Below are 19207 nucleotides of genomic sequence, written 5' to 3'. Positions count from 1 at the left end.
CTCTACTGTAGTATGTGCGGGAAGGTTAGTTCTATACTAAGAGAACAACAATCACTATGCATGTCCAGATGAAAGATTATATACAAGATGGCTGATGACATAAAATAGAATTTGTTGGCTCTTTGCTTTGGACGGGCTACGATGCTGGAGCATTACCATATTATTGTTTTCATAACGAGTACATCAAATATCTTTTCTGTTATAATATTCAAATGATGAAGGTAAAAAGCCCAAAAGCTCGTCGATATAGTTGCTTGTATTTAGATTGAATTACGTGTTCAGGGTGTTTATATCCTCGATATTCTGCTGGTTTCGATCACTTTCGCTCGCTGCATCTCTGGATTTTAAATATCTACAAGTAAATACATGTGACTACGTGTAAAAATAGCAAAATTTGATCATACACGATGTTTAAAGCATACATACACTTTATCAAATAAAGGACTCCAGGATTTTGGGTGTTTTGTTGTGAAAAAATGTATACATTTATAATTATTGGGAAAATGCAAGTCTTTGCTATTGCAACACATCTTTTGTGAAAGACATCAACAGAACTCTTCAATGTTTAAGAAACAACATTGAGCTCTGGGACTTTTTACCTTAAATAAGTATACAATGACGAGTCGACGGATGGACCAATACATATTTATATATACACAAGTTTACATAAATGTTTATCCAGATGCGAACTATCATACACCGTTTCACTAAGGGGCGCTGCTAATGTTCTCACAACTACGCCGTACACTACTTTTCACCATGCACATTACACGTCCAGTATGAGGCGAATTCCGATATATATGTTCCATACCCCAATGGGTTTTATCAAGTCCTGCTAAAATGAATCAGTTTCAAAAGATCAAATTAATCTTGTATCTTACGATTCGGTTATGCAAATGCGTGTATTCCGCATAATAAGTTGTTACACTAATGAAAATACTTGACCTAACTGTTGGTTCTCAAATAGAAACACATGAATGACGTCTCAAAATGACGCTAGCGCTGCTCCAGGACAACTTAACTACGCGATCTCTCAACACGATACAGTAACTGGTGACCTGCGCCATCGGTTCCTTCCGCCTTCCCTTGAAGAGTGCGAGACCCGCGCTATCGAGTTCCTCCATCGCCTCTAGAATCTACCATGTTATCGTGTCCCTCGATCGTCCCGATATGCACTGCGAACCGGCACTGTCAGAGACATGGCACTTTTGAAATTGAAATAGCAGTTCCTCAAGGCTCTCAGATAAACGGTGAAGATACATCACACTTAGTATGTCTGTTTAGTATAGAGAATGTTATGAAGATGCGAGTAATTCAACTTTAACCGTACTTTAATATTTGTTCTTACTCGTCAGCAGTATACAGCTTAAACGTATGGTTTACTGTAACATTCCTCAGCAGTACATAGTGTGCAACATTTCTTCATCCATTGAATTATTCCCGTTGCAGGTGGCTAGGCTTTGGTCGAATGGCATTGTTATCCAGCATCCCACGGTACTTAGTATGACTTTTCAAACGATGGTCCTTGTTTCCGGCAATCCGCGAGAACACAACAATTTTCGCGCTAAGCCATGTAAGTAAGGCTGGCTTCATTAGTCGGAATAAGTAGGCACCGGCACATGCATGCCGGTTAAAATAGGCCACCACTCACAAGTCATATTTCTATCTAAAGAAACGAAATTATATGTCCTCATCACCAAAGCTACATGCACATTCCTGTCACCACCTAGATCGCGAAAATGCCCATCACCATCGATATCCACAACCAAGGACCAGTCAGTTTATATTGTGTACACTCCGGATGTGCTCTGTCCCTCCGGTTTGGATGTTATACATTGTCTGCGAAATAGTTTGAAACAAAATTAAATTTGCTTTTAAATCAACAAAATGCATGCCGAGTTAGTAGTGCAAATAATAGAGATAGAAGAAAATGTACCTTTTATCATTCCGACAAGGTACAGGTGCAATTTCTGTTTCTAAAGTGTTAGTCCGGGTTGTGGTAGATTTTTCATCCCAGGGAAAAACCTATAACTAGCTTAGTCTACATAATATCCATTTCTATCTATTGTAAATCAAAAGTGTTAGTTGTAAATCCATAATACTATACAATTATTACATCAGCATGTCTATTGCAGTGTAAACTTTGTCATATGCCTCTATCATAAGTTCCCAAAGAGTGGCCTGTTGACTAAGTGTCATCGACATCTCCGTGCTAGAAAGACCGACCGCAAGTTGAAGTGAATCAGGCGAGCGTTAGTTAAAAATGCATGCAGTGCTCCTTCCCCCTAACGTAGGTCACAGGTGACACAAGAAAGACCAAAGACAACATGTTAGTACCGTGCAGAATGAAAAAACGGTTAGGTCTGAGTGTCTGAATGTGAGAGACACGCTAGGAAAGTGAATGGAAAAGGACATTTTGAAATACCGTTATAATTGACACAACAATGGCCGTTAGGTAGACGAAGAAGAAGAGTCTGTCGAGGACGAGAGCGACGACCCTCCATTCCTTGGCGGTCTTCTCCTTCAGTTCCCGCTGTACAGTACGTTCGAATAGCTGCCGCAGATGCACCTTGATTTCGCGCACGTCCGCTTCCAGACCACTGATCGTACTTTGCAGTGCCGTCTGTGGTTGAGATTCGGGGTCATTATTCAAACTGGACGTACCATTTGAAAGGCATTTCCAACTCTCTTCTGTCTGCATCTCAAAGTAACCCACTTTGTCATATTTGCAATTTTTGTCTTTATTTATCACTTGGCCCTGATTTTTCAACTTGGGTTTTTCTCGAATCTGCTCTTTCATACACATTAAACACGCTAAAATCTCCACGAACACCTGAAAAAGAAAACAACATTGCGCGTTATCACAGTTAATCAGGATATCGGAATGGCTCCTTCGCCATTGATACGACAGCTCATGCCGTGTATTTCATAACTTCTTGCGAAGGGCTTATTTTGATATTTTTCTGGTTTCGAACAGGACGCCGTGTGACGTGACCGTCTTTGCTTAATTAAACGTTGCAAATAGACTGGGCTTAATATCTAGCATGTGCTGATAAAATCCGATATCTAAAACCTATAAACAGCTACGTGATGTTTGGCTCCATCGTATCTAATACTAAATTTGTATTAAAAGACGCTATTCCCTTGTGTATCTGTTGTATGATCCTTGACTGTGAATTGAGCCTCATCTGAAACTTATTTGTTTTCTTCAACCGTAGGATAGTCTATGTACAACATGGGTTTTAAAGCACATCATACATGTGCAACAAAAGGAAGTTCCAGTTAAGTAAGAACATGATACTTATTAACTTAAAGGAATAGCCACGATTGGTTGCTGTGCAACATAAGGAAGCTTCAGTTTAGTAAGAACATGATACTTATTAACTTAAAAGGAATAGCCACGATTGGTTGCTTTCGATCTGAATACAGTTGAAACTATCAATGTTGCTTTGTTGAATCAGTACATCGGAATAATATATACTACAGTTCCAGAACATCACATACAACACATAACAATAATGATATTCTACAACTCTAAGATTATGTATACACTACAACACCAGAACTATTTACTTTCGTGTCAGAATAAAGTCTACAACACCAAAGCAATATACACCACCAATACTATGAGATTCGTGTATAGAAGTGCATCTGTGATACGGATATTCCAATCCGGACTGAAAATGACTCATTGATAATATTTATTATGATTTTCCCGTTATGCAGATTATGGGGAATTTCTCCGCGTCACAATGATCTCATTGGTATTAATCTTTTTTGTGTTTGCTGGTCGTTAGTTTGCCTAGCGGTTCCTATGTTGTTTAATAGTACCTCGTTTTCATTTGGGAGCATGACATTACTTTCTTTGATTGGACAAGAATTATATGGCGGATGTCGTCGATGAAACAGAGGAAATTTACTGGTCTAATTATCCTTGTACTTTTTCAAGGATCTCTATGTAAATTTCTTTGTTCATATTTGCCCTATTTTCAACGAATGTGAAATTACATCATGATTCTGTTGACAAGTCGGTATTTTCAATGTTGTTTTTACCCACTTCCAGCTCTGACATACATGTACAAATGGTTGCAATCAACGATGAATCTGTTGACAAGACACCAGATATATTCACTTCACCAAAAAGTAAGTGATATTAGACAATAGTACTGCCAAACATGACTGTATTTTGAGACTCACCTTTTTAATAATGCGGGGGACCTCGGTACGTGAGCCCCGGAAGTAGAGGTTCACCACGATGACAGACAAGAAGGTGGATAGCGTGATCAAGACCATGTTCAAACAGTAGTAAGCACCTGTAAACAAGTGAGCTAATTACTTCATACTTGCCTGAAAACAGCATTATATTTCCTGTAAAATGAAGGAGCAATAGAAATCCAATCCACATGCTTTCAGTTTTTGCGAAAATCGAAATACTCTCTGACCATGCTTCTTTGAAAATCATGGTGTTCTTAATTTTGACAAGAGGCTTAATAAACAACGTTTCTTATTGGCTGAGAATGTTATTCAACCAATATTTTAACCAATAGTTTTCTTAATACTTAATTGCGCTAATAGTCCTATTGAAAACGATAATATACATATGAATATTCTTGAACTCAATTATGGAAAACAACATACGATGATGAAATGACTGGATCCCAGATTTACAACACCTTTGTCGAATTCAATGACAATTATTTTCAAAGTTTATTCATCTCTTGGTTAACTTGTTTTTTATATACGCGACTAAATGTATTGAATAGGCGGTTGAACCAGTCAGGCAACAACTGTTTTTTTCAACATTTGTTTCTGACATAAGCCCTTCTAATTATTAACGTAAAATTAATCACCTTTTATACTCTTTCCTTCAGCGTCTTACCTTGAGTTTTACTTACATCCTCACAGAGACTGGTGTTCACTAAGGTGTATGAAAAGTGTGCTATCTTCGAATATTCCATTAACATCTTTGCAATAAAATGTGTACTTCAAAAATTAAGGCATGTTCTAAACATAACAGTTTTCATAATGTAGATTTCTGAGAGACAAACCTATCAGAACACTGAGAGATCCGACAGAGGAACAGTTTTATAAAACAACAGGCGCATCATTACCCCGCTTTGTACAATTTAATGTTCTACGTGTTCCATGTTTGTTCGTATGTGGTGGTTTCGTCGTTAGTACAGGTTACCACAGTTCTTCTTTTGGAAACGTGACATTACAGACATTAAATACGTAGGAACATCTCTCAACAATAACTATAAAGGTGCAAGCATCTCCTCGTAAGACTACATTTCTATTATTGTTTGAATAAATTTGTGATTTACTGAGCGACAACGGAATGTACAAAAATATTTCTGCTACAATTTCTGAAAAGAACTGTTACCTACCAATGAGGGGGATGGAGGAAGCGGCTGGTGGCGTAGACTCCGCCAATAACAACAGCAGCACAAAGAACGCCACGAATATGTTCATACCTAGAACAGAGAAGGAGATTGAAAGTGCTCATCATGGTTCTAAAAACTGCAGTTTTGTAAGTTCTATCAGTTATTGTGCGTACTTTCTGTGTCCTTTGTTACTCCATATACTTGTGTACACGTTCGATTGATATAAAAATAACCCAAAATCATGAATAGATTTCCAGTAAATTATGAATGGTCCTTTTCCTAGTCTGTAGCTACAGAGCCTACCCGACCACTTCCCCTAGACCTTCATGGTCGTCTGCATTTACATATTAATCAGAACCTCACCTCCACATTTTCGTCTGCAGCTACATCTACTCCTTGCTTTTACATGTCTCTAACCCATCTGACTCTCCTCATATTTATCTGCAAATACAGAACTAAGCCGATCCTCTTACGTATCTTGCCCGTTCGACTCCCTAACCAACCTGATTCTCCCAGTCACATGTTTATCTGACAATGCATAGCTTAGCCGATTCCCTTACCCATCTTGACCTTGGCTTCACATGCTTGCCTGCCAATACAATACAAAGCCTGTTCGACTCCCTAACTCACCTGACTCTCCGAGTCACATGTTTATCTGCCGCTACAGAGCCTGCTCAATCCCCTTACACACTTGACTCTCCCAGTCACATGTTTATTTGCCACTACAGACCCTGCCCAATCCCCTTACATACCTGACTCTCCCAGTCACATGTTTATCAGCCATTACAGAGTCTGCTCAACCCTCTTACACACCTGACTCTCCGAGTCACATGTTTATATGCCACTACAGAGCTTGCTCAGTCCCCCACATACCTGCCTCTCCCTGTCACATGTTTATCTGTCACTACAGAGCCTGCTCAGTCCCCCATATACCTGACTCTTCCAGTCACATGTTTATCTGCCACTACAGAGCCTGCTCAGTCCCCCACATACCTGACTCTCACAGTCACATGTTTATTTGCCACTACAGAGCCTGCTCAACCCCCATATACACATGACTCTCCCAGTCACATGTTTATCTGTCACTACAGAGCCTTCTCAGTCACCTTACATACCTGACTCTCCCAGTCACATGTTTATTTGCCACTACAGAGCCTGCTTAACCCCCTTATACACATGACTCTCCCAGTCACATGTTTATTTACCACTACAGAGCCCTCCCGACCCCTATGACTATCGCCTTCAGATTGTTAGAGCGTATCTATCCCCGTTGTTGCTTTAATATTATGTATCCCCACTTCATCATTAAAGCGCACAGAGCCGAGGCAGCCTCTTATTTCAATTTGACGCCTGTCACAGAGAAACAAATCAGTGGTGATGAAGACCGCTTCCACGCCGTAACAGCCCGCGTTATTGAATTAACCTAACACCACCTGTCGCGGAATTCACTTGTACCCACATACAAAAATACCGGCTCCAGTCGATACAAGATGATTACTTTCCCGAAAACTTTATTAAAATATCGTTATACTCGTATCATTGAATTTTGACGTTGAGTAAACAATATCACGCAGATTCATTTTACTTCCGAACGCATATGAATGAAAATGTGGAATAATCAATCCACTGTAGGCAGGTCACGACACGATGACGCGTTTTAGTTAATTGCAAATAAGAGAGGGCAAGAGTCCAAATAATGATGGCCAAATCGCTTTCGAAGTCTCGCTTCTGTGCAATACAACAACGCCATACGTTCTCAACACATCCTCGCCGACTACACATCTCGCCTCTATCGTAAATGTATCAAACAGAAATCCAGCCACACCTCGTAATAGCATTATGTAAAGCTTACAGAACCCATGTCTTCATGTAGCGCCAAGGGCGGTAACGAAACACTCATGCCTGAAAGAGGTGAGGGAATCGGACAAACTTCAGCTTACGTGTGCCAGCCGACATTCCAATTTCCGTTTTAACATCCGACTACGGTTGTTTAAAAAGGCGGTGTCCGGAACGGTGATTGCTTTGATAAAAACTATGTATGTATCTAGCTATTCCTTTCACCACTACATAAACGTAGACAGGATCGACGAGTTACAGACATGTAGTGCAGACTATCTTGATAACTGATATTTCCCTTGATCTGTACACGTCCAGTCTATAGATATATTCTACTGAAGGGACAATTTTTTATCGGTCAACCTATGCTTAAGAAAGGTATTTTTTGTCGAGTCATCAACAGCATTAGTTCACACTAGACCCTTTCCTCATGACTACTACTGTTGACTTGAGAGTGCTGACAGCACTCAAGTACGACGTAATCCCGGTTAGGTGGTGCGAGGATGAAACCTGATGATGAACCGACATCCAGACGACAGACTAACGAGGAAATGTGGACTGTGAGGACCATTCTCCTGATTAATACTGACGGCAAGTACCCGACTAAAAACCAATCATATATCACTTAGTGTGGTCAAGGGCTTTCAATGGCCGTCTGAACATCAGGTCATGGCATTACAGTGAGGCCGATCATTAATTTATAATCTTACTGACCATAGAGGAAACCACAAATAATTTGACCTCAATCACCTTATATATTCTTGATTACAGATTCTAACCATCATTGCAACAACTATCTTGTCCAGGACACGCCCATTATCTCATTCTTTTTCATTCTTGTATCGAATCTGTTACATGCCGTTTGCAAAGAGGTTTCATTTGTAGAACTTATGATTTCTTAGAACCATTTTAATGCAGAAATCTCTCGCAGAACCACTTACCTAACTGCATTTTGGCCGGGGACTCTGGAGGAAGCCAGAAGAGCACCAATGTAAGGGAGGAGAGCAGAATACACGGCAGAATGAGTATGTAGTTGTAGAAGGCGGGCTTCCGTCGGATCTCCAGCATGAATGTCAGGTCGACGTAAGGCTCTGGACAACATGCATAGCGGATAACGTTCTTTTTGGAGTAGGACGTTTTAATGTCCCATTCATTACTTTTGACATAATCAGTCATATCGAAGCCAGATTCTGTCGTGTACACAAACGACAGGTCGATCTTACTGCCATCATACGTCCAGGAACCAAACTTCATCTTGCATATCTGTACATCAAAGGGGAAATGCATTATGTCTATTGCACAAGAGCTTTTGAAAATAGCTTGTGGGATCCAGAGTACCGAACCGTCCGATTCCACCACGAATAATGCGTCTCGCTTCTCCTCCCTCCGTTCGTCCGCACTGAAAAAATGAGTTATGTTATGAATGTACAATTTTCAATGTCCATTCGATTAAGGTTTGAAATGATACAATTTGTTTCCATATAGAAAAAATCACATCATTTTAAAAGATATGGCATGATTGATAAGAACTTGTAGATCTTTTGAATGTACACTATGTTAATACTAGAGTTCAAGAACACCATACCTTAACATAAGATGTGTAATCATAACTCGTCACGTACTCTAATTCTAGGTATAGTTTAAAGGCGGGAACCTCAATCGGTCCCATGTAATGATGGATGTGATCTAATTTCAGGTCTAACCTTGTTAACCTTACCGACGTTGGCGAATGTGTTAAGGTTACAGCTGTGTAAGGACTTGTTTGTTAACATTATCAATGTGAAAGGCCGCTGGTGTTGACATTGTGACTTTGTAAGGACATTGATGTTGACATCGTGACTTTGTAAGGACATTGGTGTTGACATCGTGACTTTGTAAGGACATTGGTGTTGACATCGTGCCTTTGTAAGGACATTGGTGTTGACATCGTGACTTTGTAAGGACATTGGTGTTGATATCGTGACTTTGTAAGCAAGTGAGCGTGGATTTTACGTGCTTTTAAGAATGTGAGTGTTGACATTTGTTGTTGTGTTGACAAAATGGTTAATAATAAAGAGGTTCAAAACGTGATTATGACGGCTGTGTGTAACTTTACTCACTAATTGTACAGCTTTATGTCGGGTTGCCAGATACTGCCGCTGGGCACGCGGATCTTGGTGATGTTGCTGTACTTCTCCGGGTCCCATTGCATGTAGATATCCCTCCAAGTCTGTAATAGGAACAGAAGGCTAACGACCTTTGGCATGCTATGGACTGACCTTATCGACAAATCAGTAATGATCGTAAAAACACCCTAAAAGACTTAAGAGTATTATAGTAACGCGCATTTAGCATTCACTTACATCTCTGTGTTAGTCAGAGAACAACAAAGTCGAGATAGTATCTAACGGAGAACAACGGTGTTGGAGCCTTTTTTAGCTAGTAACCAGCAGCTAGTACATACAGGATTGTCTCCCCTGCCATATACGCGATCATTCGTCCAGAACCTAATAAACTATGCAGCGTTATAATGAGAGCCTTACCGAAAACATAGATCTGATCACAATGAAGAATTACATTCAGCTGCGTACATGTGTACCTAAATAAAGGTAACACACCAACACACAGTTATACAGATCGTCAACACGTGATCCACGAGAAGCGGTATCAATACGATGTTATGAAGGAAGCGCCAATTAGGATTGTATGACTGTTACAATGTACGAATGTAGTAACTCATAACGCCATGAAATGTTCCATAGTAACGTGTATATATAACAAAAGTAACTTAGGTGTACAATTCTTATTTGCCTGATATTCAATCTATTCAGTGGTGCGTGACATCTAAGCAAAGTTCAATATCTGCAACATGAATTATTCATTATACAAACGCATATCTAAATGAAGAGAGGAACATTGATTGTAACAAACGGACGGGTCGCGTTTGCGTATCGCCGTTAGGATTGTTGAACGGAGAATTTTAAAAAAGGATATTAAAACCACAATAAATACAATCACTTACGTGCTATGAAAGTCATGAAATCCATGAAATAAGTCGAACAAAATGACAAAAATCATTTCTATGTTCTAACATGTTGGCTTCCTAAGTCGGAAATACCCGGGTTTATTTTCTTAGTCGGACTTTGAAAAGTCGGAGGGACATACGTCAAGGTTTTTTGTTTTTTTTTTGTTTTTTTGTTTTTTTTTTAAGATTTTGTCATCATTGCTCTTCTGATTTTGAAGCTTTCAAATTAAATGGAAAAAGTTAACACGAGATTTGACATCAGCCCTCTACCTCCAGGGTCAATGTCATACAACAACAAATAAAATACCGACATGCTAACAGAATCATAATTCAAATACAAATTCTAAGAACAGATGGCAAAATAAGGACAAAGGAAAGATTCACATGGAAACTCGTGAAAAAGTACATGGGAAATAATACCAAGTGTTCCGATAGGGTAAGCGTCTTCTGCTTCATCGACGACACATGCTTTGTACAGGTTGATTAATTCAAGTAAGTAATGTCATATTTTCAAATGAGAACAACATAACCACGGGACAACCAGGTAAACTACCAAGCATAAAGCACGTCCAACTTCATATCACACAAGCATAGATAAATACATATTTCGACTTGGCGTTCAATACCAGCTGCAATTGACATATAACTAAAATGAAATGATATGAAAACTTCTACGGGTCCATAGCCAAAACATCTCTAACATGTTCACGAATCGTAACTCTAGGAATAAGATTCAGGTTACTGTTACCAATTATAGATTCACCGCTTTACATCTACTGACGGCTAGAATGTTTATATGATCTTAATGAAACTTCAAACAATTAAGATAAAACAAAATCGAACCAAATTAGGTCTAGGTCCTGTTTTCTTAAAGGATTTTCACAGAAGAATTTGCCAGTAACATCTAAAATTATACTGATAAAATATGTTGAGTTTCAGTACAAAAATAGCTCAGTCAATTAGGTTTCCTACCTTCAATGTCAAGGAAAGCTTAAATCATTTGTTTGCAACTTAAATTAGTTTTGACCGATTAACTTCACAGATCAGCAAGGTCGCTCCGATATTGATTACAGAGACAGAATCTTGGAACAAAACTCCATACTAACCATTTATTATAGCTTGAAAGGATAACCGTGTACACACTTAAACCCCACTTCTTGCAATTTTCAATATCCCTATACATGATGGGTGCATCATGCTTTAGTTAGCGTTGCTCTGGTTGTAGTATGTAAATTGTATGACTCCAAAGGCAATTAAAATGCCGAAACTGTTATGGCAAACGAAAGTTACACATGGAAATTGAAATATATTACAGCATCGATCAAAATCGCAAAAAAAAAAATAAAATTTCACACAGAAAGTGAGGAAACAAGAAGAAATCATATCTTTAGTTACCCCAACACGGTTTTCATGATTCTTGGAAAGTTACGGAAGGAAGATGGCGGAAACTAACATATCGGGACAATATACAACGGAGGAGACACATACTCAGGAACATTGTTATACGGAGGAGACACACACTCAGGAACATTGTTTTACGGAGGAGCCTTACGCCATGGACATGGTACTAGAGATTCAAACATAAGGACAGCCTACAACGGAGGAGACACATACTCAGGAACATTGTTTTACGGGGGAGACTTACACCATGAACATGGTACTAGAGATTCAAACATAAGGACAACATACAACGGAGGAGGCTCCCACGCGGAAACATTGCCCTATGGAGGTCAATCCGTGTAACAGACATGACACAAAAGAAGAGACTTACAAATAAGAAAAAAAGGACGCAGAGGTAACTCACATATTGGGAACATTGTCCTATAGAGGAAACTCATGCAATGAACATGGTATTACGGAAGAGATCACACAAGGAAACATTATACTACGGAGGAGACCCGCCAAACGGACAAAGTCCTTCGCAGAGATTCACACCAAGGGGCATTTTATAACGGAGGAGACACTTGCATCTGCGTATAGCGCTGCGACAGCTACTCACACGTCGGTACTTACGTAAGTAGCCCAGACGTTGGTACTTAGGACCTGGTTGCGCTCATCTAGGTCCAGTATCTGTATGAGGCTGAGGCCGTAATTGACCACGAGAGTATCGTTAAAATGCTCCACCGGGCGACCCATTTTCCCGCGCTCCTCATAATCGGCTAACAGGGTTTTTATCAGGCGCTTTTCTGGCGACAAATCAGCCACATCTGTAACACAGACAAATGAATTAGTGAATAAAAAATCTGTCAACCTGGGACAAATTTTGCTTGAGTCATTTATCATACGACTATCGCCGATTTCATTACTGTCAAATGATTCGAAATGCAGATATATCAAAACCGTTAACAGGGGTTATACAACACGGAATTATTAACAACAAGGCTTTCCAGCTCATTACTGGGTCTTCAGTGTCAAATTCAAGGTTATATTTCATGTATTTGCTCGTATTACCACAGATTTTTAATATCAACATTATACATGTGCAAAATCTGTACAAAATCGACGTTTTATTTGACCTAGTAATGTGATAATGTTTTTTATTCATGTATTTGAAATTTCAAATAAACATAAATTGAAATATCAAACCGAGCAGGTGGGAAATGCTTGTCCTGGCGGTGTATGTACCATTGAATGTCATCTATATACGTGTATCTTATTACGGTTGGACACTCCTGTTGATGTCATCTTCACATATATCTAATGTACATATCAACATATTTTATAGAATTTGAACTGGTTAAACACGTCACATAGAGTCTACTCTAATAAATCCTTATATCTACGTAAAAACTCAGATTCTTGTGTATCCAATACAAAATTCAAGTTTTCTTTCTTTTCCATTTTCCCTCCTTCTTTCCCTTTCCAACTCTTTTTCCCTCTACACTTTATTTTCTTTCTCTGCTGCCCCCCTACCCTCCTCTTCTCTGTATTCACAAACGTTCTAACTCCCTGGATACAATAATACAATCCCTACTTTTCTTTTGAGCTTTGTGGGCAAAATAAGTAATGTAAAGATAATTACTCTATTTTCTCATGACATAAATAGGAAATACTTTGGGAAAGGTGAATTATTATTATTTATATTCCAAAAAATCATATATCATAAATAACTGATGTTAATCTTAGGACAATACTTTGCTAAATATCAGACTCGGAGCACTCTGCTCGCTATCTTTTTTATTTTCTACAATTTATGTCTATGCGGATATGCTTTATTTCCTAATTCAACCAAATGAATTCAAAGTGATTTTTCAATGGGAAATACATGATAGGCATTCTTAACTCCCTATAGACATTGTAGAGTGATTTCGGAGCTCGGGCGACTGATAAAATCGGTTTTAAAATCGTTTCAGTGTATATAAAGATCTCACCATAAGGTTTCAGGTTTCATGTTCAACATACCAGCAATGCCACCTCCCTTTTAATGAATATATACTGGAAATCAAACATGGATCTTCAGGGAGTGTGTGCCTTTAGAATTCAATGGTTATTACAGATAAACGAAGTAAAACAGAGTCTGGCGTTTGACATCAGAAGTAACACCAATGATTTATACATGTAAAATCCATATATATCACTTATACGTGCAAAGAAATAACAACAACAAATTGGAAAAACGTTAAAATTCTGCCAATAAAATGGAAAAAATAATAAAAAGATTTGCAATCATTCCGACATGTTTTATTCATTTTAGCTAAATGCCTCCTTCAACAGGAGTGCAAAGCATAACGACTTGAGCTAAGCTGGTTTCACACAAACACTATGATTGTCTGTCTTGTTTTGATCTACATATGCTATGTTCATTAAGTGCCACGTATATCTGTAAAATGATATAAATGTTCAAATTATCCTTCATATTTAAATGCTTTAATCACTGTAATTGTCACGTGACATGGTACCGTTGATCAATAATATAGAGCAGACAGATCTACTTAATAACACGGAGTATGTAAAACTGGTGAAATACAATTATTTTCCAATGACTTTTAAAACGAGATAAGGTAAGGGATAATGACATACCGTGTTGGTGTACGACTGTACCTACAAAGAATCTTACAACAAACTGTCCGATCATGATAGGTTAATTATACTGTGTAGTCCAATCTAATTTTAGAATAAGATAGTACCCACTATACTTATGTATTGTGTGGATTTCACTGTAATATATTGGCATGGGAGTAAGAATCATAGTAGTGTCATAATTCCGCTCTCCTCCCGAAAGAAATAAAAAAATTCGTACAACACAATAACACTTAACTTTTAACGACATTGTTATCGGACTTTTAACCGCTAGACTGGCATGTACCGGTTGATAGCGTGACTGACCGAAGCTGGGTATCTGACACAATCGTTACTGCATCTCGCTATCGGTGCACGGGGCGCCTTCAGTGCACCTGGTCGCGATACTAGTTAAACAACCAATAAAGAACTCCGTTTGATATCTAACTTTGACAATTTAATAGGCAACTACGAAAGCATTATCTACTAAACATGGCGTTTTCAAAATTTTCGCTCAAGGATACATTCAAGATTGAAAAGCTGAGACTACAAATGCATCTCTCATGAGAACGTTGCTTAATCAATGACTTTAAAGCATTTCTTAGACTGCAGTCGCCTGTCTAGTAAAAAAAAATCTCCTGTTTTCACATTGTAGGAGCCGCGATCGTGATTGACTCCTAAACTTTCACGATTCTGTGCACGCCGATTAGCCTCATCCGTAAACCGGGGCCATGCCACCTGGGAGGTGTTAAAATTGAGATTTTCAATTGCTGCCTTATGGAAAAAGGACGTGAAATTCTAGATTGTTTCTGTGCGTAATTATATATTCCTTCTAGAACGCATTTTAAAAATTAAAACAAATCACCAATAAAATAACAACAGTATACATGCACGTCCTTCATGGAATTACACGTGCTTCACGTGCTGTCATACCAACAACATTGGCCAAGCTTAATCAATTGACATCTTTTGTAAATACAACAAGTAAATTACAGATCACAGCTGCTGTATCTGATAAATGTATAACGATGCGCGAGAGATTCGCGTGCCAGACCAGATGGACAAGTATATAAGTAAATCCGAGTACTGTAGATATATATAATAAATCAAAGTCATATCTCGTCTCTTCCTGACTGGAATCATAACACCATTAAATACATCGTTTAACTTCGATGCAACCTAATTATATCTCCCATATACCTAGATTCACGTATGTCAACGCATATCTATTGTAAATCAAATTAAATTTGTAAGTTAAACTTGACTAATCCACAGTTCACAAGTTCTATTTAATTTACAGACACTGATTTTGAAATTAAATTTATCTTTAAATTGGGTAATGTTTGAATTACATTGAATTATGAAAAGACGATTTAAGTATTTTTATGTGAGGTTATAATCTGTCGTAGTTTGACAAATCTACAACGTAAAACGTCCTGGAACAGCGAGTTATGACGAAGACTTTGTCAATATTACACGACAACAGAACATAAACATCAATTAAAGTATAAACCTTTGTCTTATTTCCGGCTAAATAAGTTAAAGTTCTTAGTTATGCGTGCATGTTACCTCAGAATAACATGGACAAGATACCAGTTATATATATATAATTCCGATGTGACACACGTGGTACTACTTACCTACCAGCACTATGGCCAGTAAAAGCAATGACGAGTTGAGCTGACGAGACATAACTGAACACTTCGAGCACGTGCTGGCGACTTGCACATCACAGCAGGGGACTAGATTGTACCTCCATAGACGCGTCCCGGTGTCGCGTGCAGTGGGGGAGGACAAGGGAAAGCGGGAGATCACTTAATTCTCAGCCAAACACGATGAATAATTCACTCTCACCCCTTCTCGTACTCATCAGGTATCTGCCAGCGAGCCACGATAACCCGGGACTAATCCGACCAATTATAACACGGGACACCTGATTCTCCTGATCGCCAGCTTCCATACTTCGGTATGGTACTGATCAGTTCACATTTTGCTTTCCGGGCTTACCTGACAATTAAAGGTGATCCCTACACCTGTGGGTTTTAAATGTTCGTATGACTCGTTGTGTGTTAAATGCTGCATGTTTAAGGAGAGACAAGCACTGACTGGCCAGTCTCAGGTTGGTACATAATCATAAAGTGTAATGCTGAATAAAACCTCCCTTTGATCTGTTGGCCACTGCAAACTTCTGTTATTCTCACCGAACTGAACATTTTATTATTTTTTTTATTACAGGCTAAGACGTAATAATTTATTTATCCGCTTCACTAATTAGAATTTCGATTATGGGTTTAAACTAATGCAACTTCTGACGCGAGTTGACTGCTTGTCTCGCGGTCTCATGACTCCGGAAACATTCCGGCTCCGGAAAACCTGTAAACAAGACTCCCTCGGACTCAACGTTCAGATAACCTTATACCAACAAAGACTTTCCAGCATCTACAAAACTAAATAAACCAGGACTTTTCAGACCATCCGTCCGCACAAACCTAAATAACCCTGGACTTCTTCACTTTCCCCGTCCGGACACACCTATATAATCTGGACCCCCTCTCACTCCCCGTCCGGACAAACCTATATAACCATGGACTCCCTCTCACTCCCCGTTCGGACAAACCTATATGACCCTGGACCCCCTCTCACTCCCCGTCCAGACAAACCTATATAACCCTGGACTCCCTCTCACTCCCCTTCCGGACAAACCTATTTATTACCCTGGATCCCCTCTCAGTCCCCGTCCGGACAAACCTATATAACCCTGGACTCCCTCTCACTCCCCGTCCAGACAAACCTATATAACCCTGGACCCCTCTCAGTCCCCGTCCGGACAAACCTATATAACCCTGGACTCCCTCTCACTCCCCGTCCGGACAAACCTATATAACCCTGGACTCCCTCTCAGTCCCCGTCCGGACAAACCTATATAACCCTGGACCCCCTCTCACTCCCTGTCCGGACAAACCTATATAAACATGGGCCCCCTTCCACTCCCCGTCCGGACACACCTATATATATCTGGACTCCCTCTCAGTCCCCGTCCAGACAAACCTATATAACCCTGGAATCCTTCTCAGTCCCCGTCCGGACAAACCTATATAACCCTGGGCCCCCTTCCACTCCCCGTCCGGACACACCTATATAACCCTGGGCCCCCTTCCACTCCCCGTCCAGCAAACCTATACATATCAGGACTCCCTCTCAATCCCCGTCCAGACAAAACTATATTAACTAGGATTTCACTATAATCCCGTCCAAACAAACTGTTATCTGCCAGGACTCCCCAACCTCTAAAAAACTAATTATACAAGAATCCTCCCATACTTTCAATTCAGAGAAACTATATCAATCTGGATTCCAAACCTTAATAAACCTGTACTCACACTTCCCGTCCAGACAAACCTTAATAAACCTGTACTCACACTTCCCGTCCAGACAAACCTTAATAAACCTGTACTCACACTTCCCGTCCAGAAAAACCTTTATAAACCTGTACTCACACTTCCCGTCCAGACAAATCTTAATAAACCTGTACTCACACTTCCCGTCCAGACAAACCTTAATAAACCTGTACTCACACTTCCCGTCCAGACAAACCTAAATAAACTTGTACTCACACTTCCCGTCCAGACAAACCTTAATAAACCTGTACTCACACATCCCGTTCAGAAAAACCTTAATAAACTTGTACTCACACTTCCCGTCCAGACAAATCTTAATAAACCTGTACTCACACTTCCCGTCCAGACAAAACTTTAGACTTTCTACACCAGATAAATCTAAATAAACTCATATTTCTCACACTTCCCGTCCAGATAAACTTATATATAGACTTTCCCACACTCTCCTGTCCACATAAATCTAAATAAACTTATATTTCTCACACTTCACGTCCAGACAAACCGATAGACTTCCCACACTCCCCCGTCCATATAAACCTGAATAAACTTATATTTCTCACACTTCCCGTCCACATAAACCTATGGTCTTCCCACACCCCCTGTCCACGTAAACCTACATAAACATTTACTCCTCACACTTCCCGTCCAGACAAACCTATGGACTTCCCACACTCCCTCGTCCAGACAAACCTATGGACTTCCCACACTCCCTCGTCCAGACAAACCTATGGACTTCCCTAAACTCCCTCGTCCAGACAAACCTATGGACTTCCCACACTCCCTCGTCCAGACAAACCTATGTACTTCCCTGAACTCCCCATCCAAACAAAGCGATATAAACCTTTACTCTCAGACACTCTTCATATAGGCATACCTCCCCCAAACTCAGTATTTTCCCGATAATTTTATACTTTTATTGTAATATACAATATTGTCGAGCGCTGGTGAGAATCCCAGTGTATATTTATTCATATCACCCTTACTTCTGTCCTAGAACAGCTTACCCTGACAATCCTGGTATGGACAAGTGTTTTGAAGCTGATCCTGCACTTCTGACAAAATGTACATACATAATCGAAAACCTAGCCAGATACAATGTATAACCTCTCTTTGGTCGGCCTTGCCCTATTCTACCAATCTAGTTGCATGTAGTTATGTAAGGCTGAATTTATCGGCTCCCCACCAATCCGGGTCCAGACAAACTAATATATATGTCCATGTTCACGGCTCAGACAGGGTAGTGATAGATGATGATCCCCTAATCCCCATAGACACGCATATCGCCACAAAACTTCCTTTTGTGATTGGGTAATCACACCGAAAATATCAAGCAAACTGCTCGCCATGGTGATGGATAAAACAGCATGATTATTGAATAAAATATGTCTTTGATCGTATTGTTTCATGTGTAATAGCATTTAAATATCCGTAAATCTTTTCCCGAAAGCTGTGATGAAAAAGATATCTCCCAGCTTGAATTTGACATCTATTATAATAAAAAACTGTTTAGATGATGTTTTTACATATATCCATTTTTTATGTAAATTCAACCTTTGAAGTATTGTTGAGTAAGTGAGCGGAGTGCT

General features: G+C 39.5%; 1 protein-coding gene across 1 annotated transcript in view; it reads right to left on the bottom strand.

The window, feature by feature from the left end:
• Positions 1-1645: 1645 nt before the first annotated feature.
• LOC132544557 (neuronal acetylcholine receptor subunit alpha-5-like) overlaps positions 1646-19207 on the bottom strand; it is a 67270-nt gene continuing 49708 nt past the window's right edge. Inside the window, exons 2-8 of the mRNA XM_060208168.1 lie at positions 12238-12431; positions 9320-9429; positions 8162-8619; positions 5388-5474; positions 4198-4313; positions 2426-2833; positions 1646-1839 (exon numbers count right to left, since the gene is read on the bottom strand). Of these exons, the coding sequence (XP_060064151.1) occupies positions 1777-1839; positions 2426-2833; positions 4198-4313; positions 5388-5474; positions 8162-8619; positions 9320-9429; positions 12238-12431 (1436 nt within the window). The 3' untranslated portion in view covers positions 1646-1776. The remainder of the gene's footprint in view (positions 1840-2425; positions 2834-4197; positions 4314-5387; positions 5475-8161; positions 8620-9319; positions 9430-12237; positions 12432-19207) is intronic.

Source organism: Ylistrum balloti, unplaced genomic scaffold, assembly GCF_031769215.1.
Source record: "Ylistrum balloti isolate Yb309-2 unplaced genomic scaffold, AGI_CSIRO_Ybal_v1 Utg369802, whole genome shotgun sequence".
In the NCBI taxonomy this organism is placed as follows: Eukaryota; Metazoa; Mollusca; class Bivalvia; order Pectinida; family Pectinidae; genus Ylistrum; species Ylistrum balloti.
Note: the sequence above shows the minus strand (reverse complement) of the source record. Positions and strands in the feature narration are given on the sequence as shown.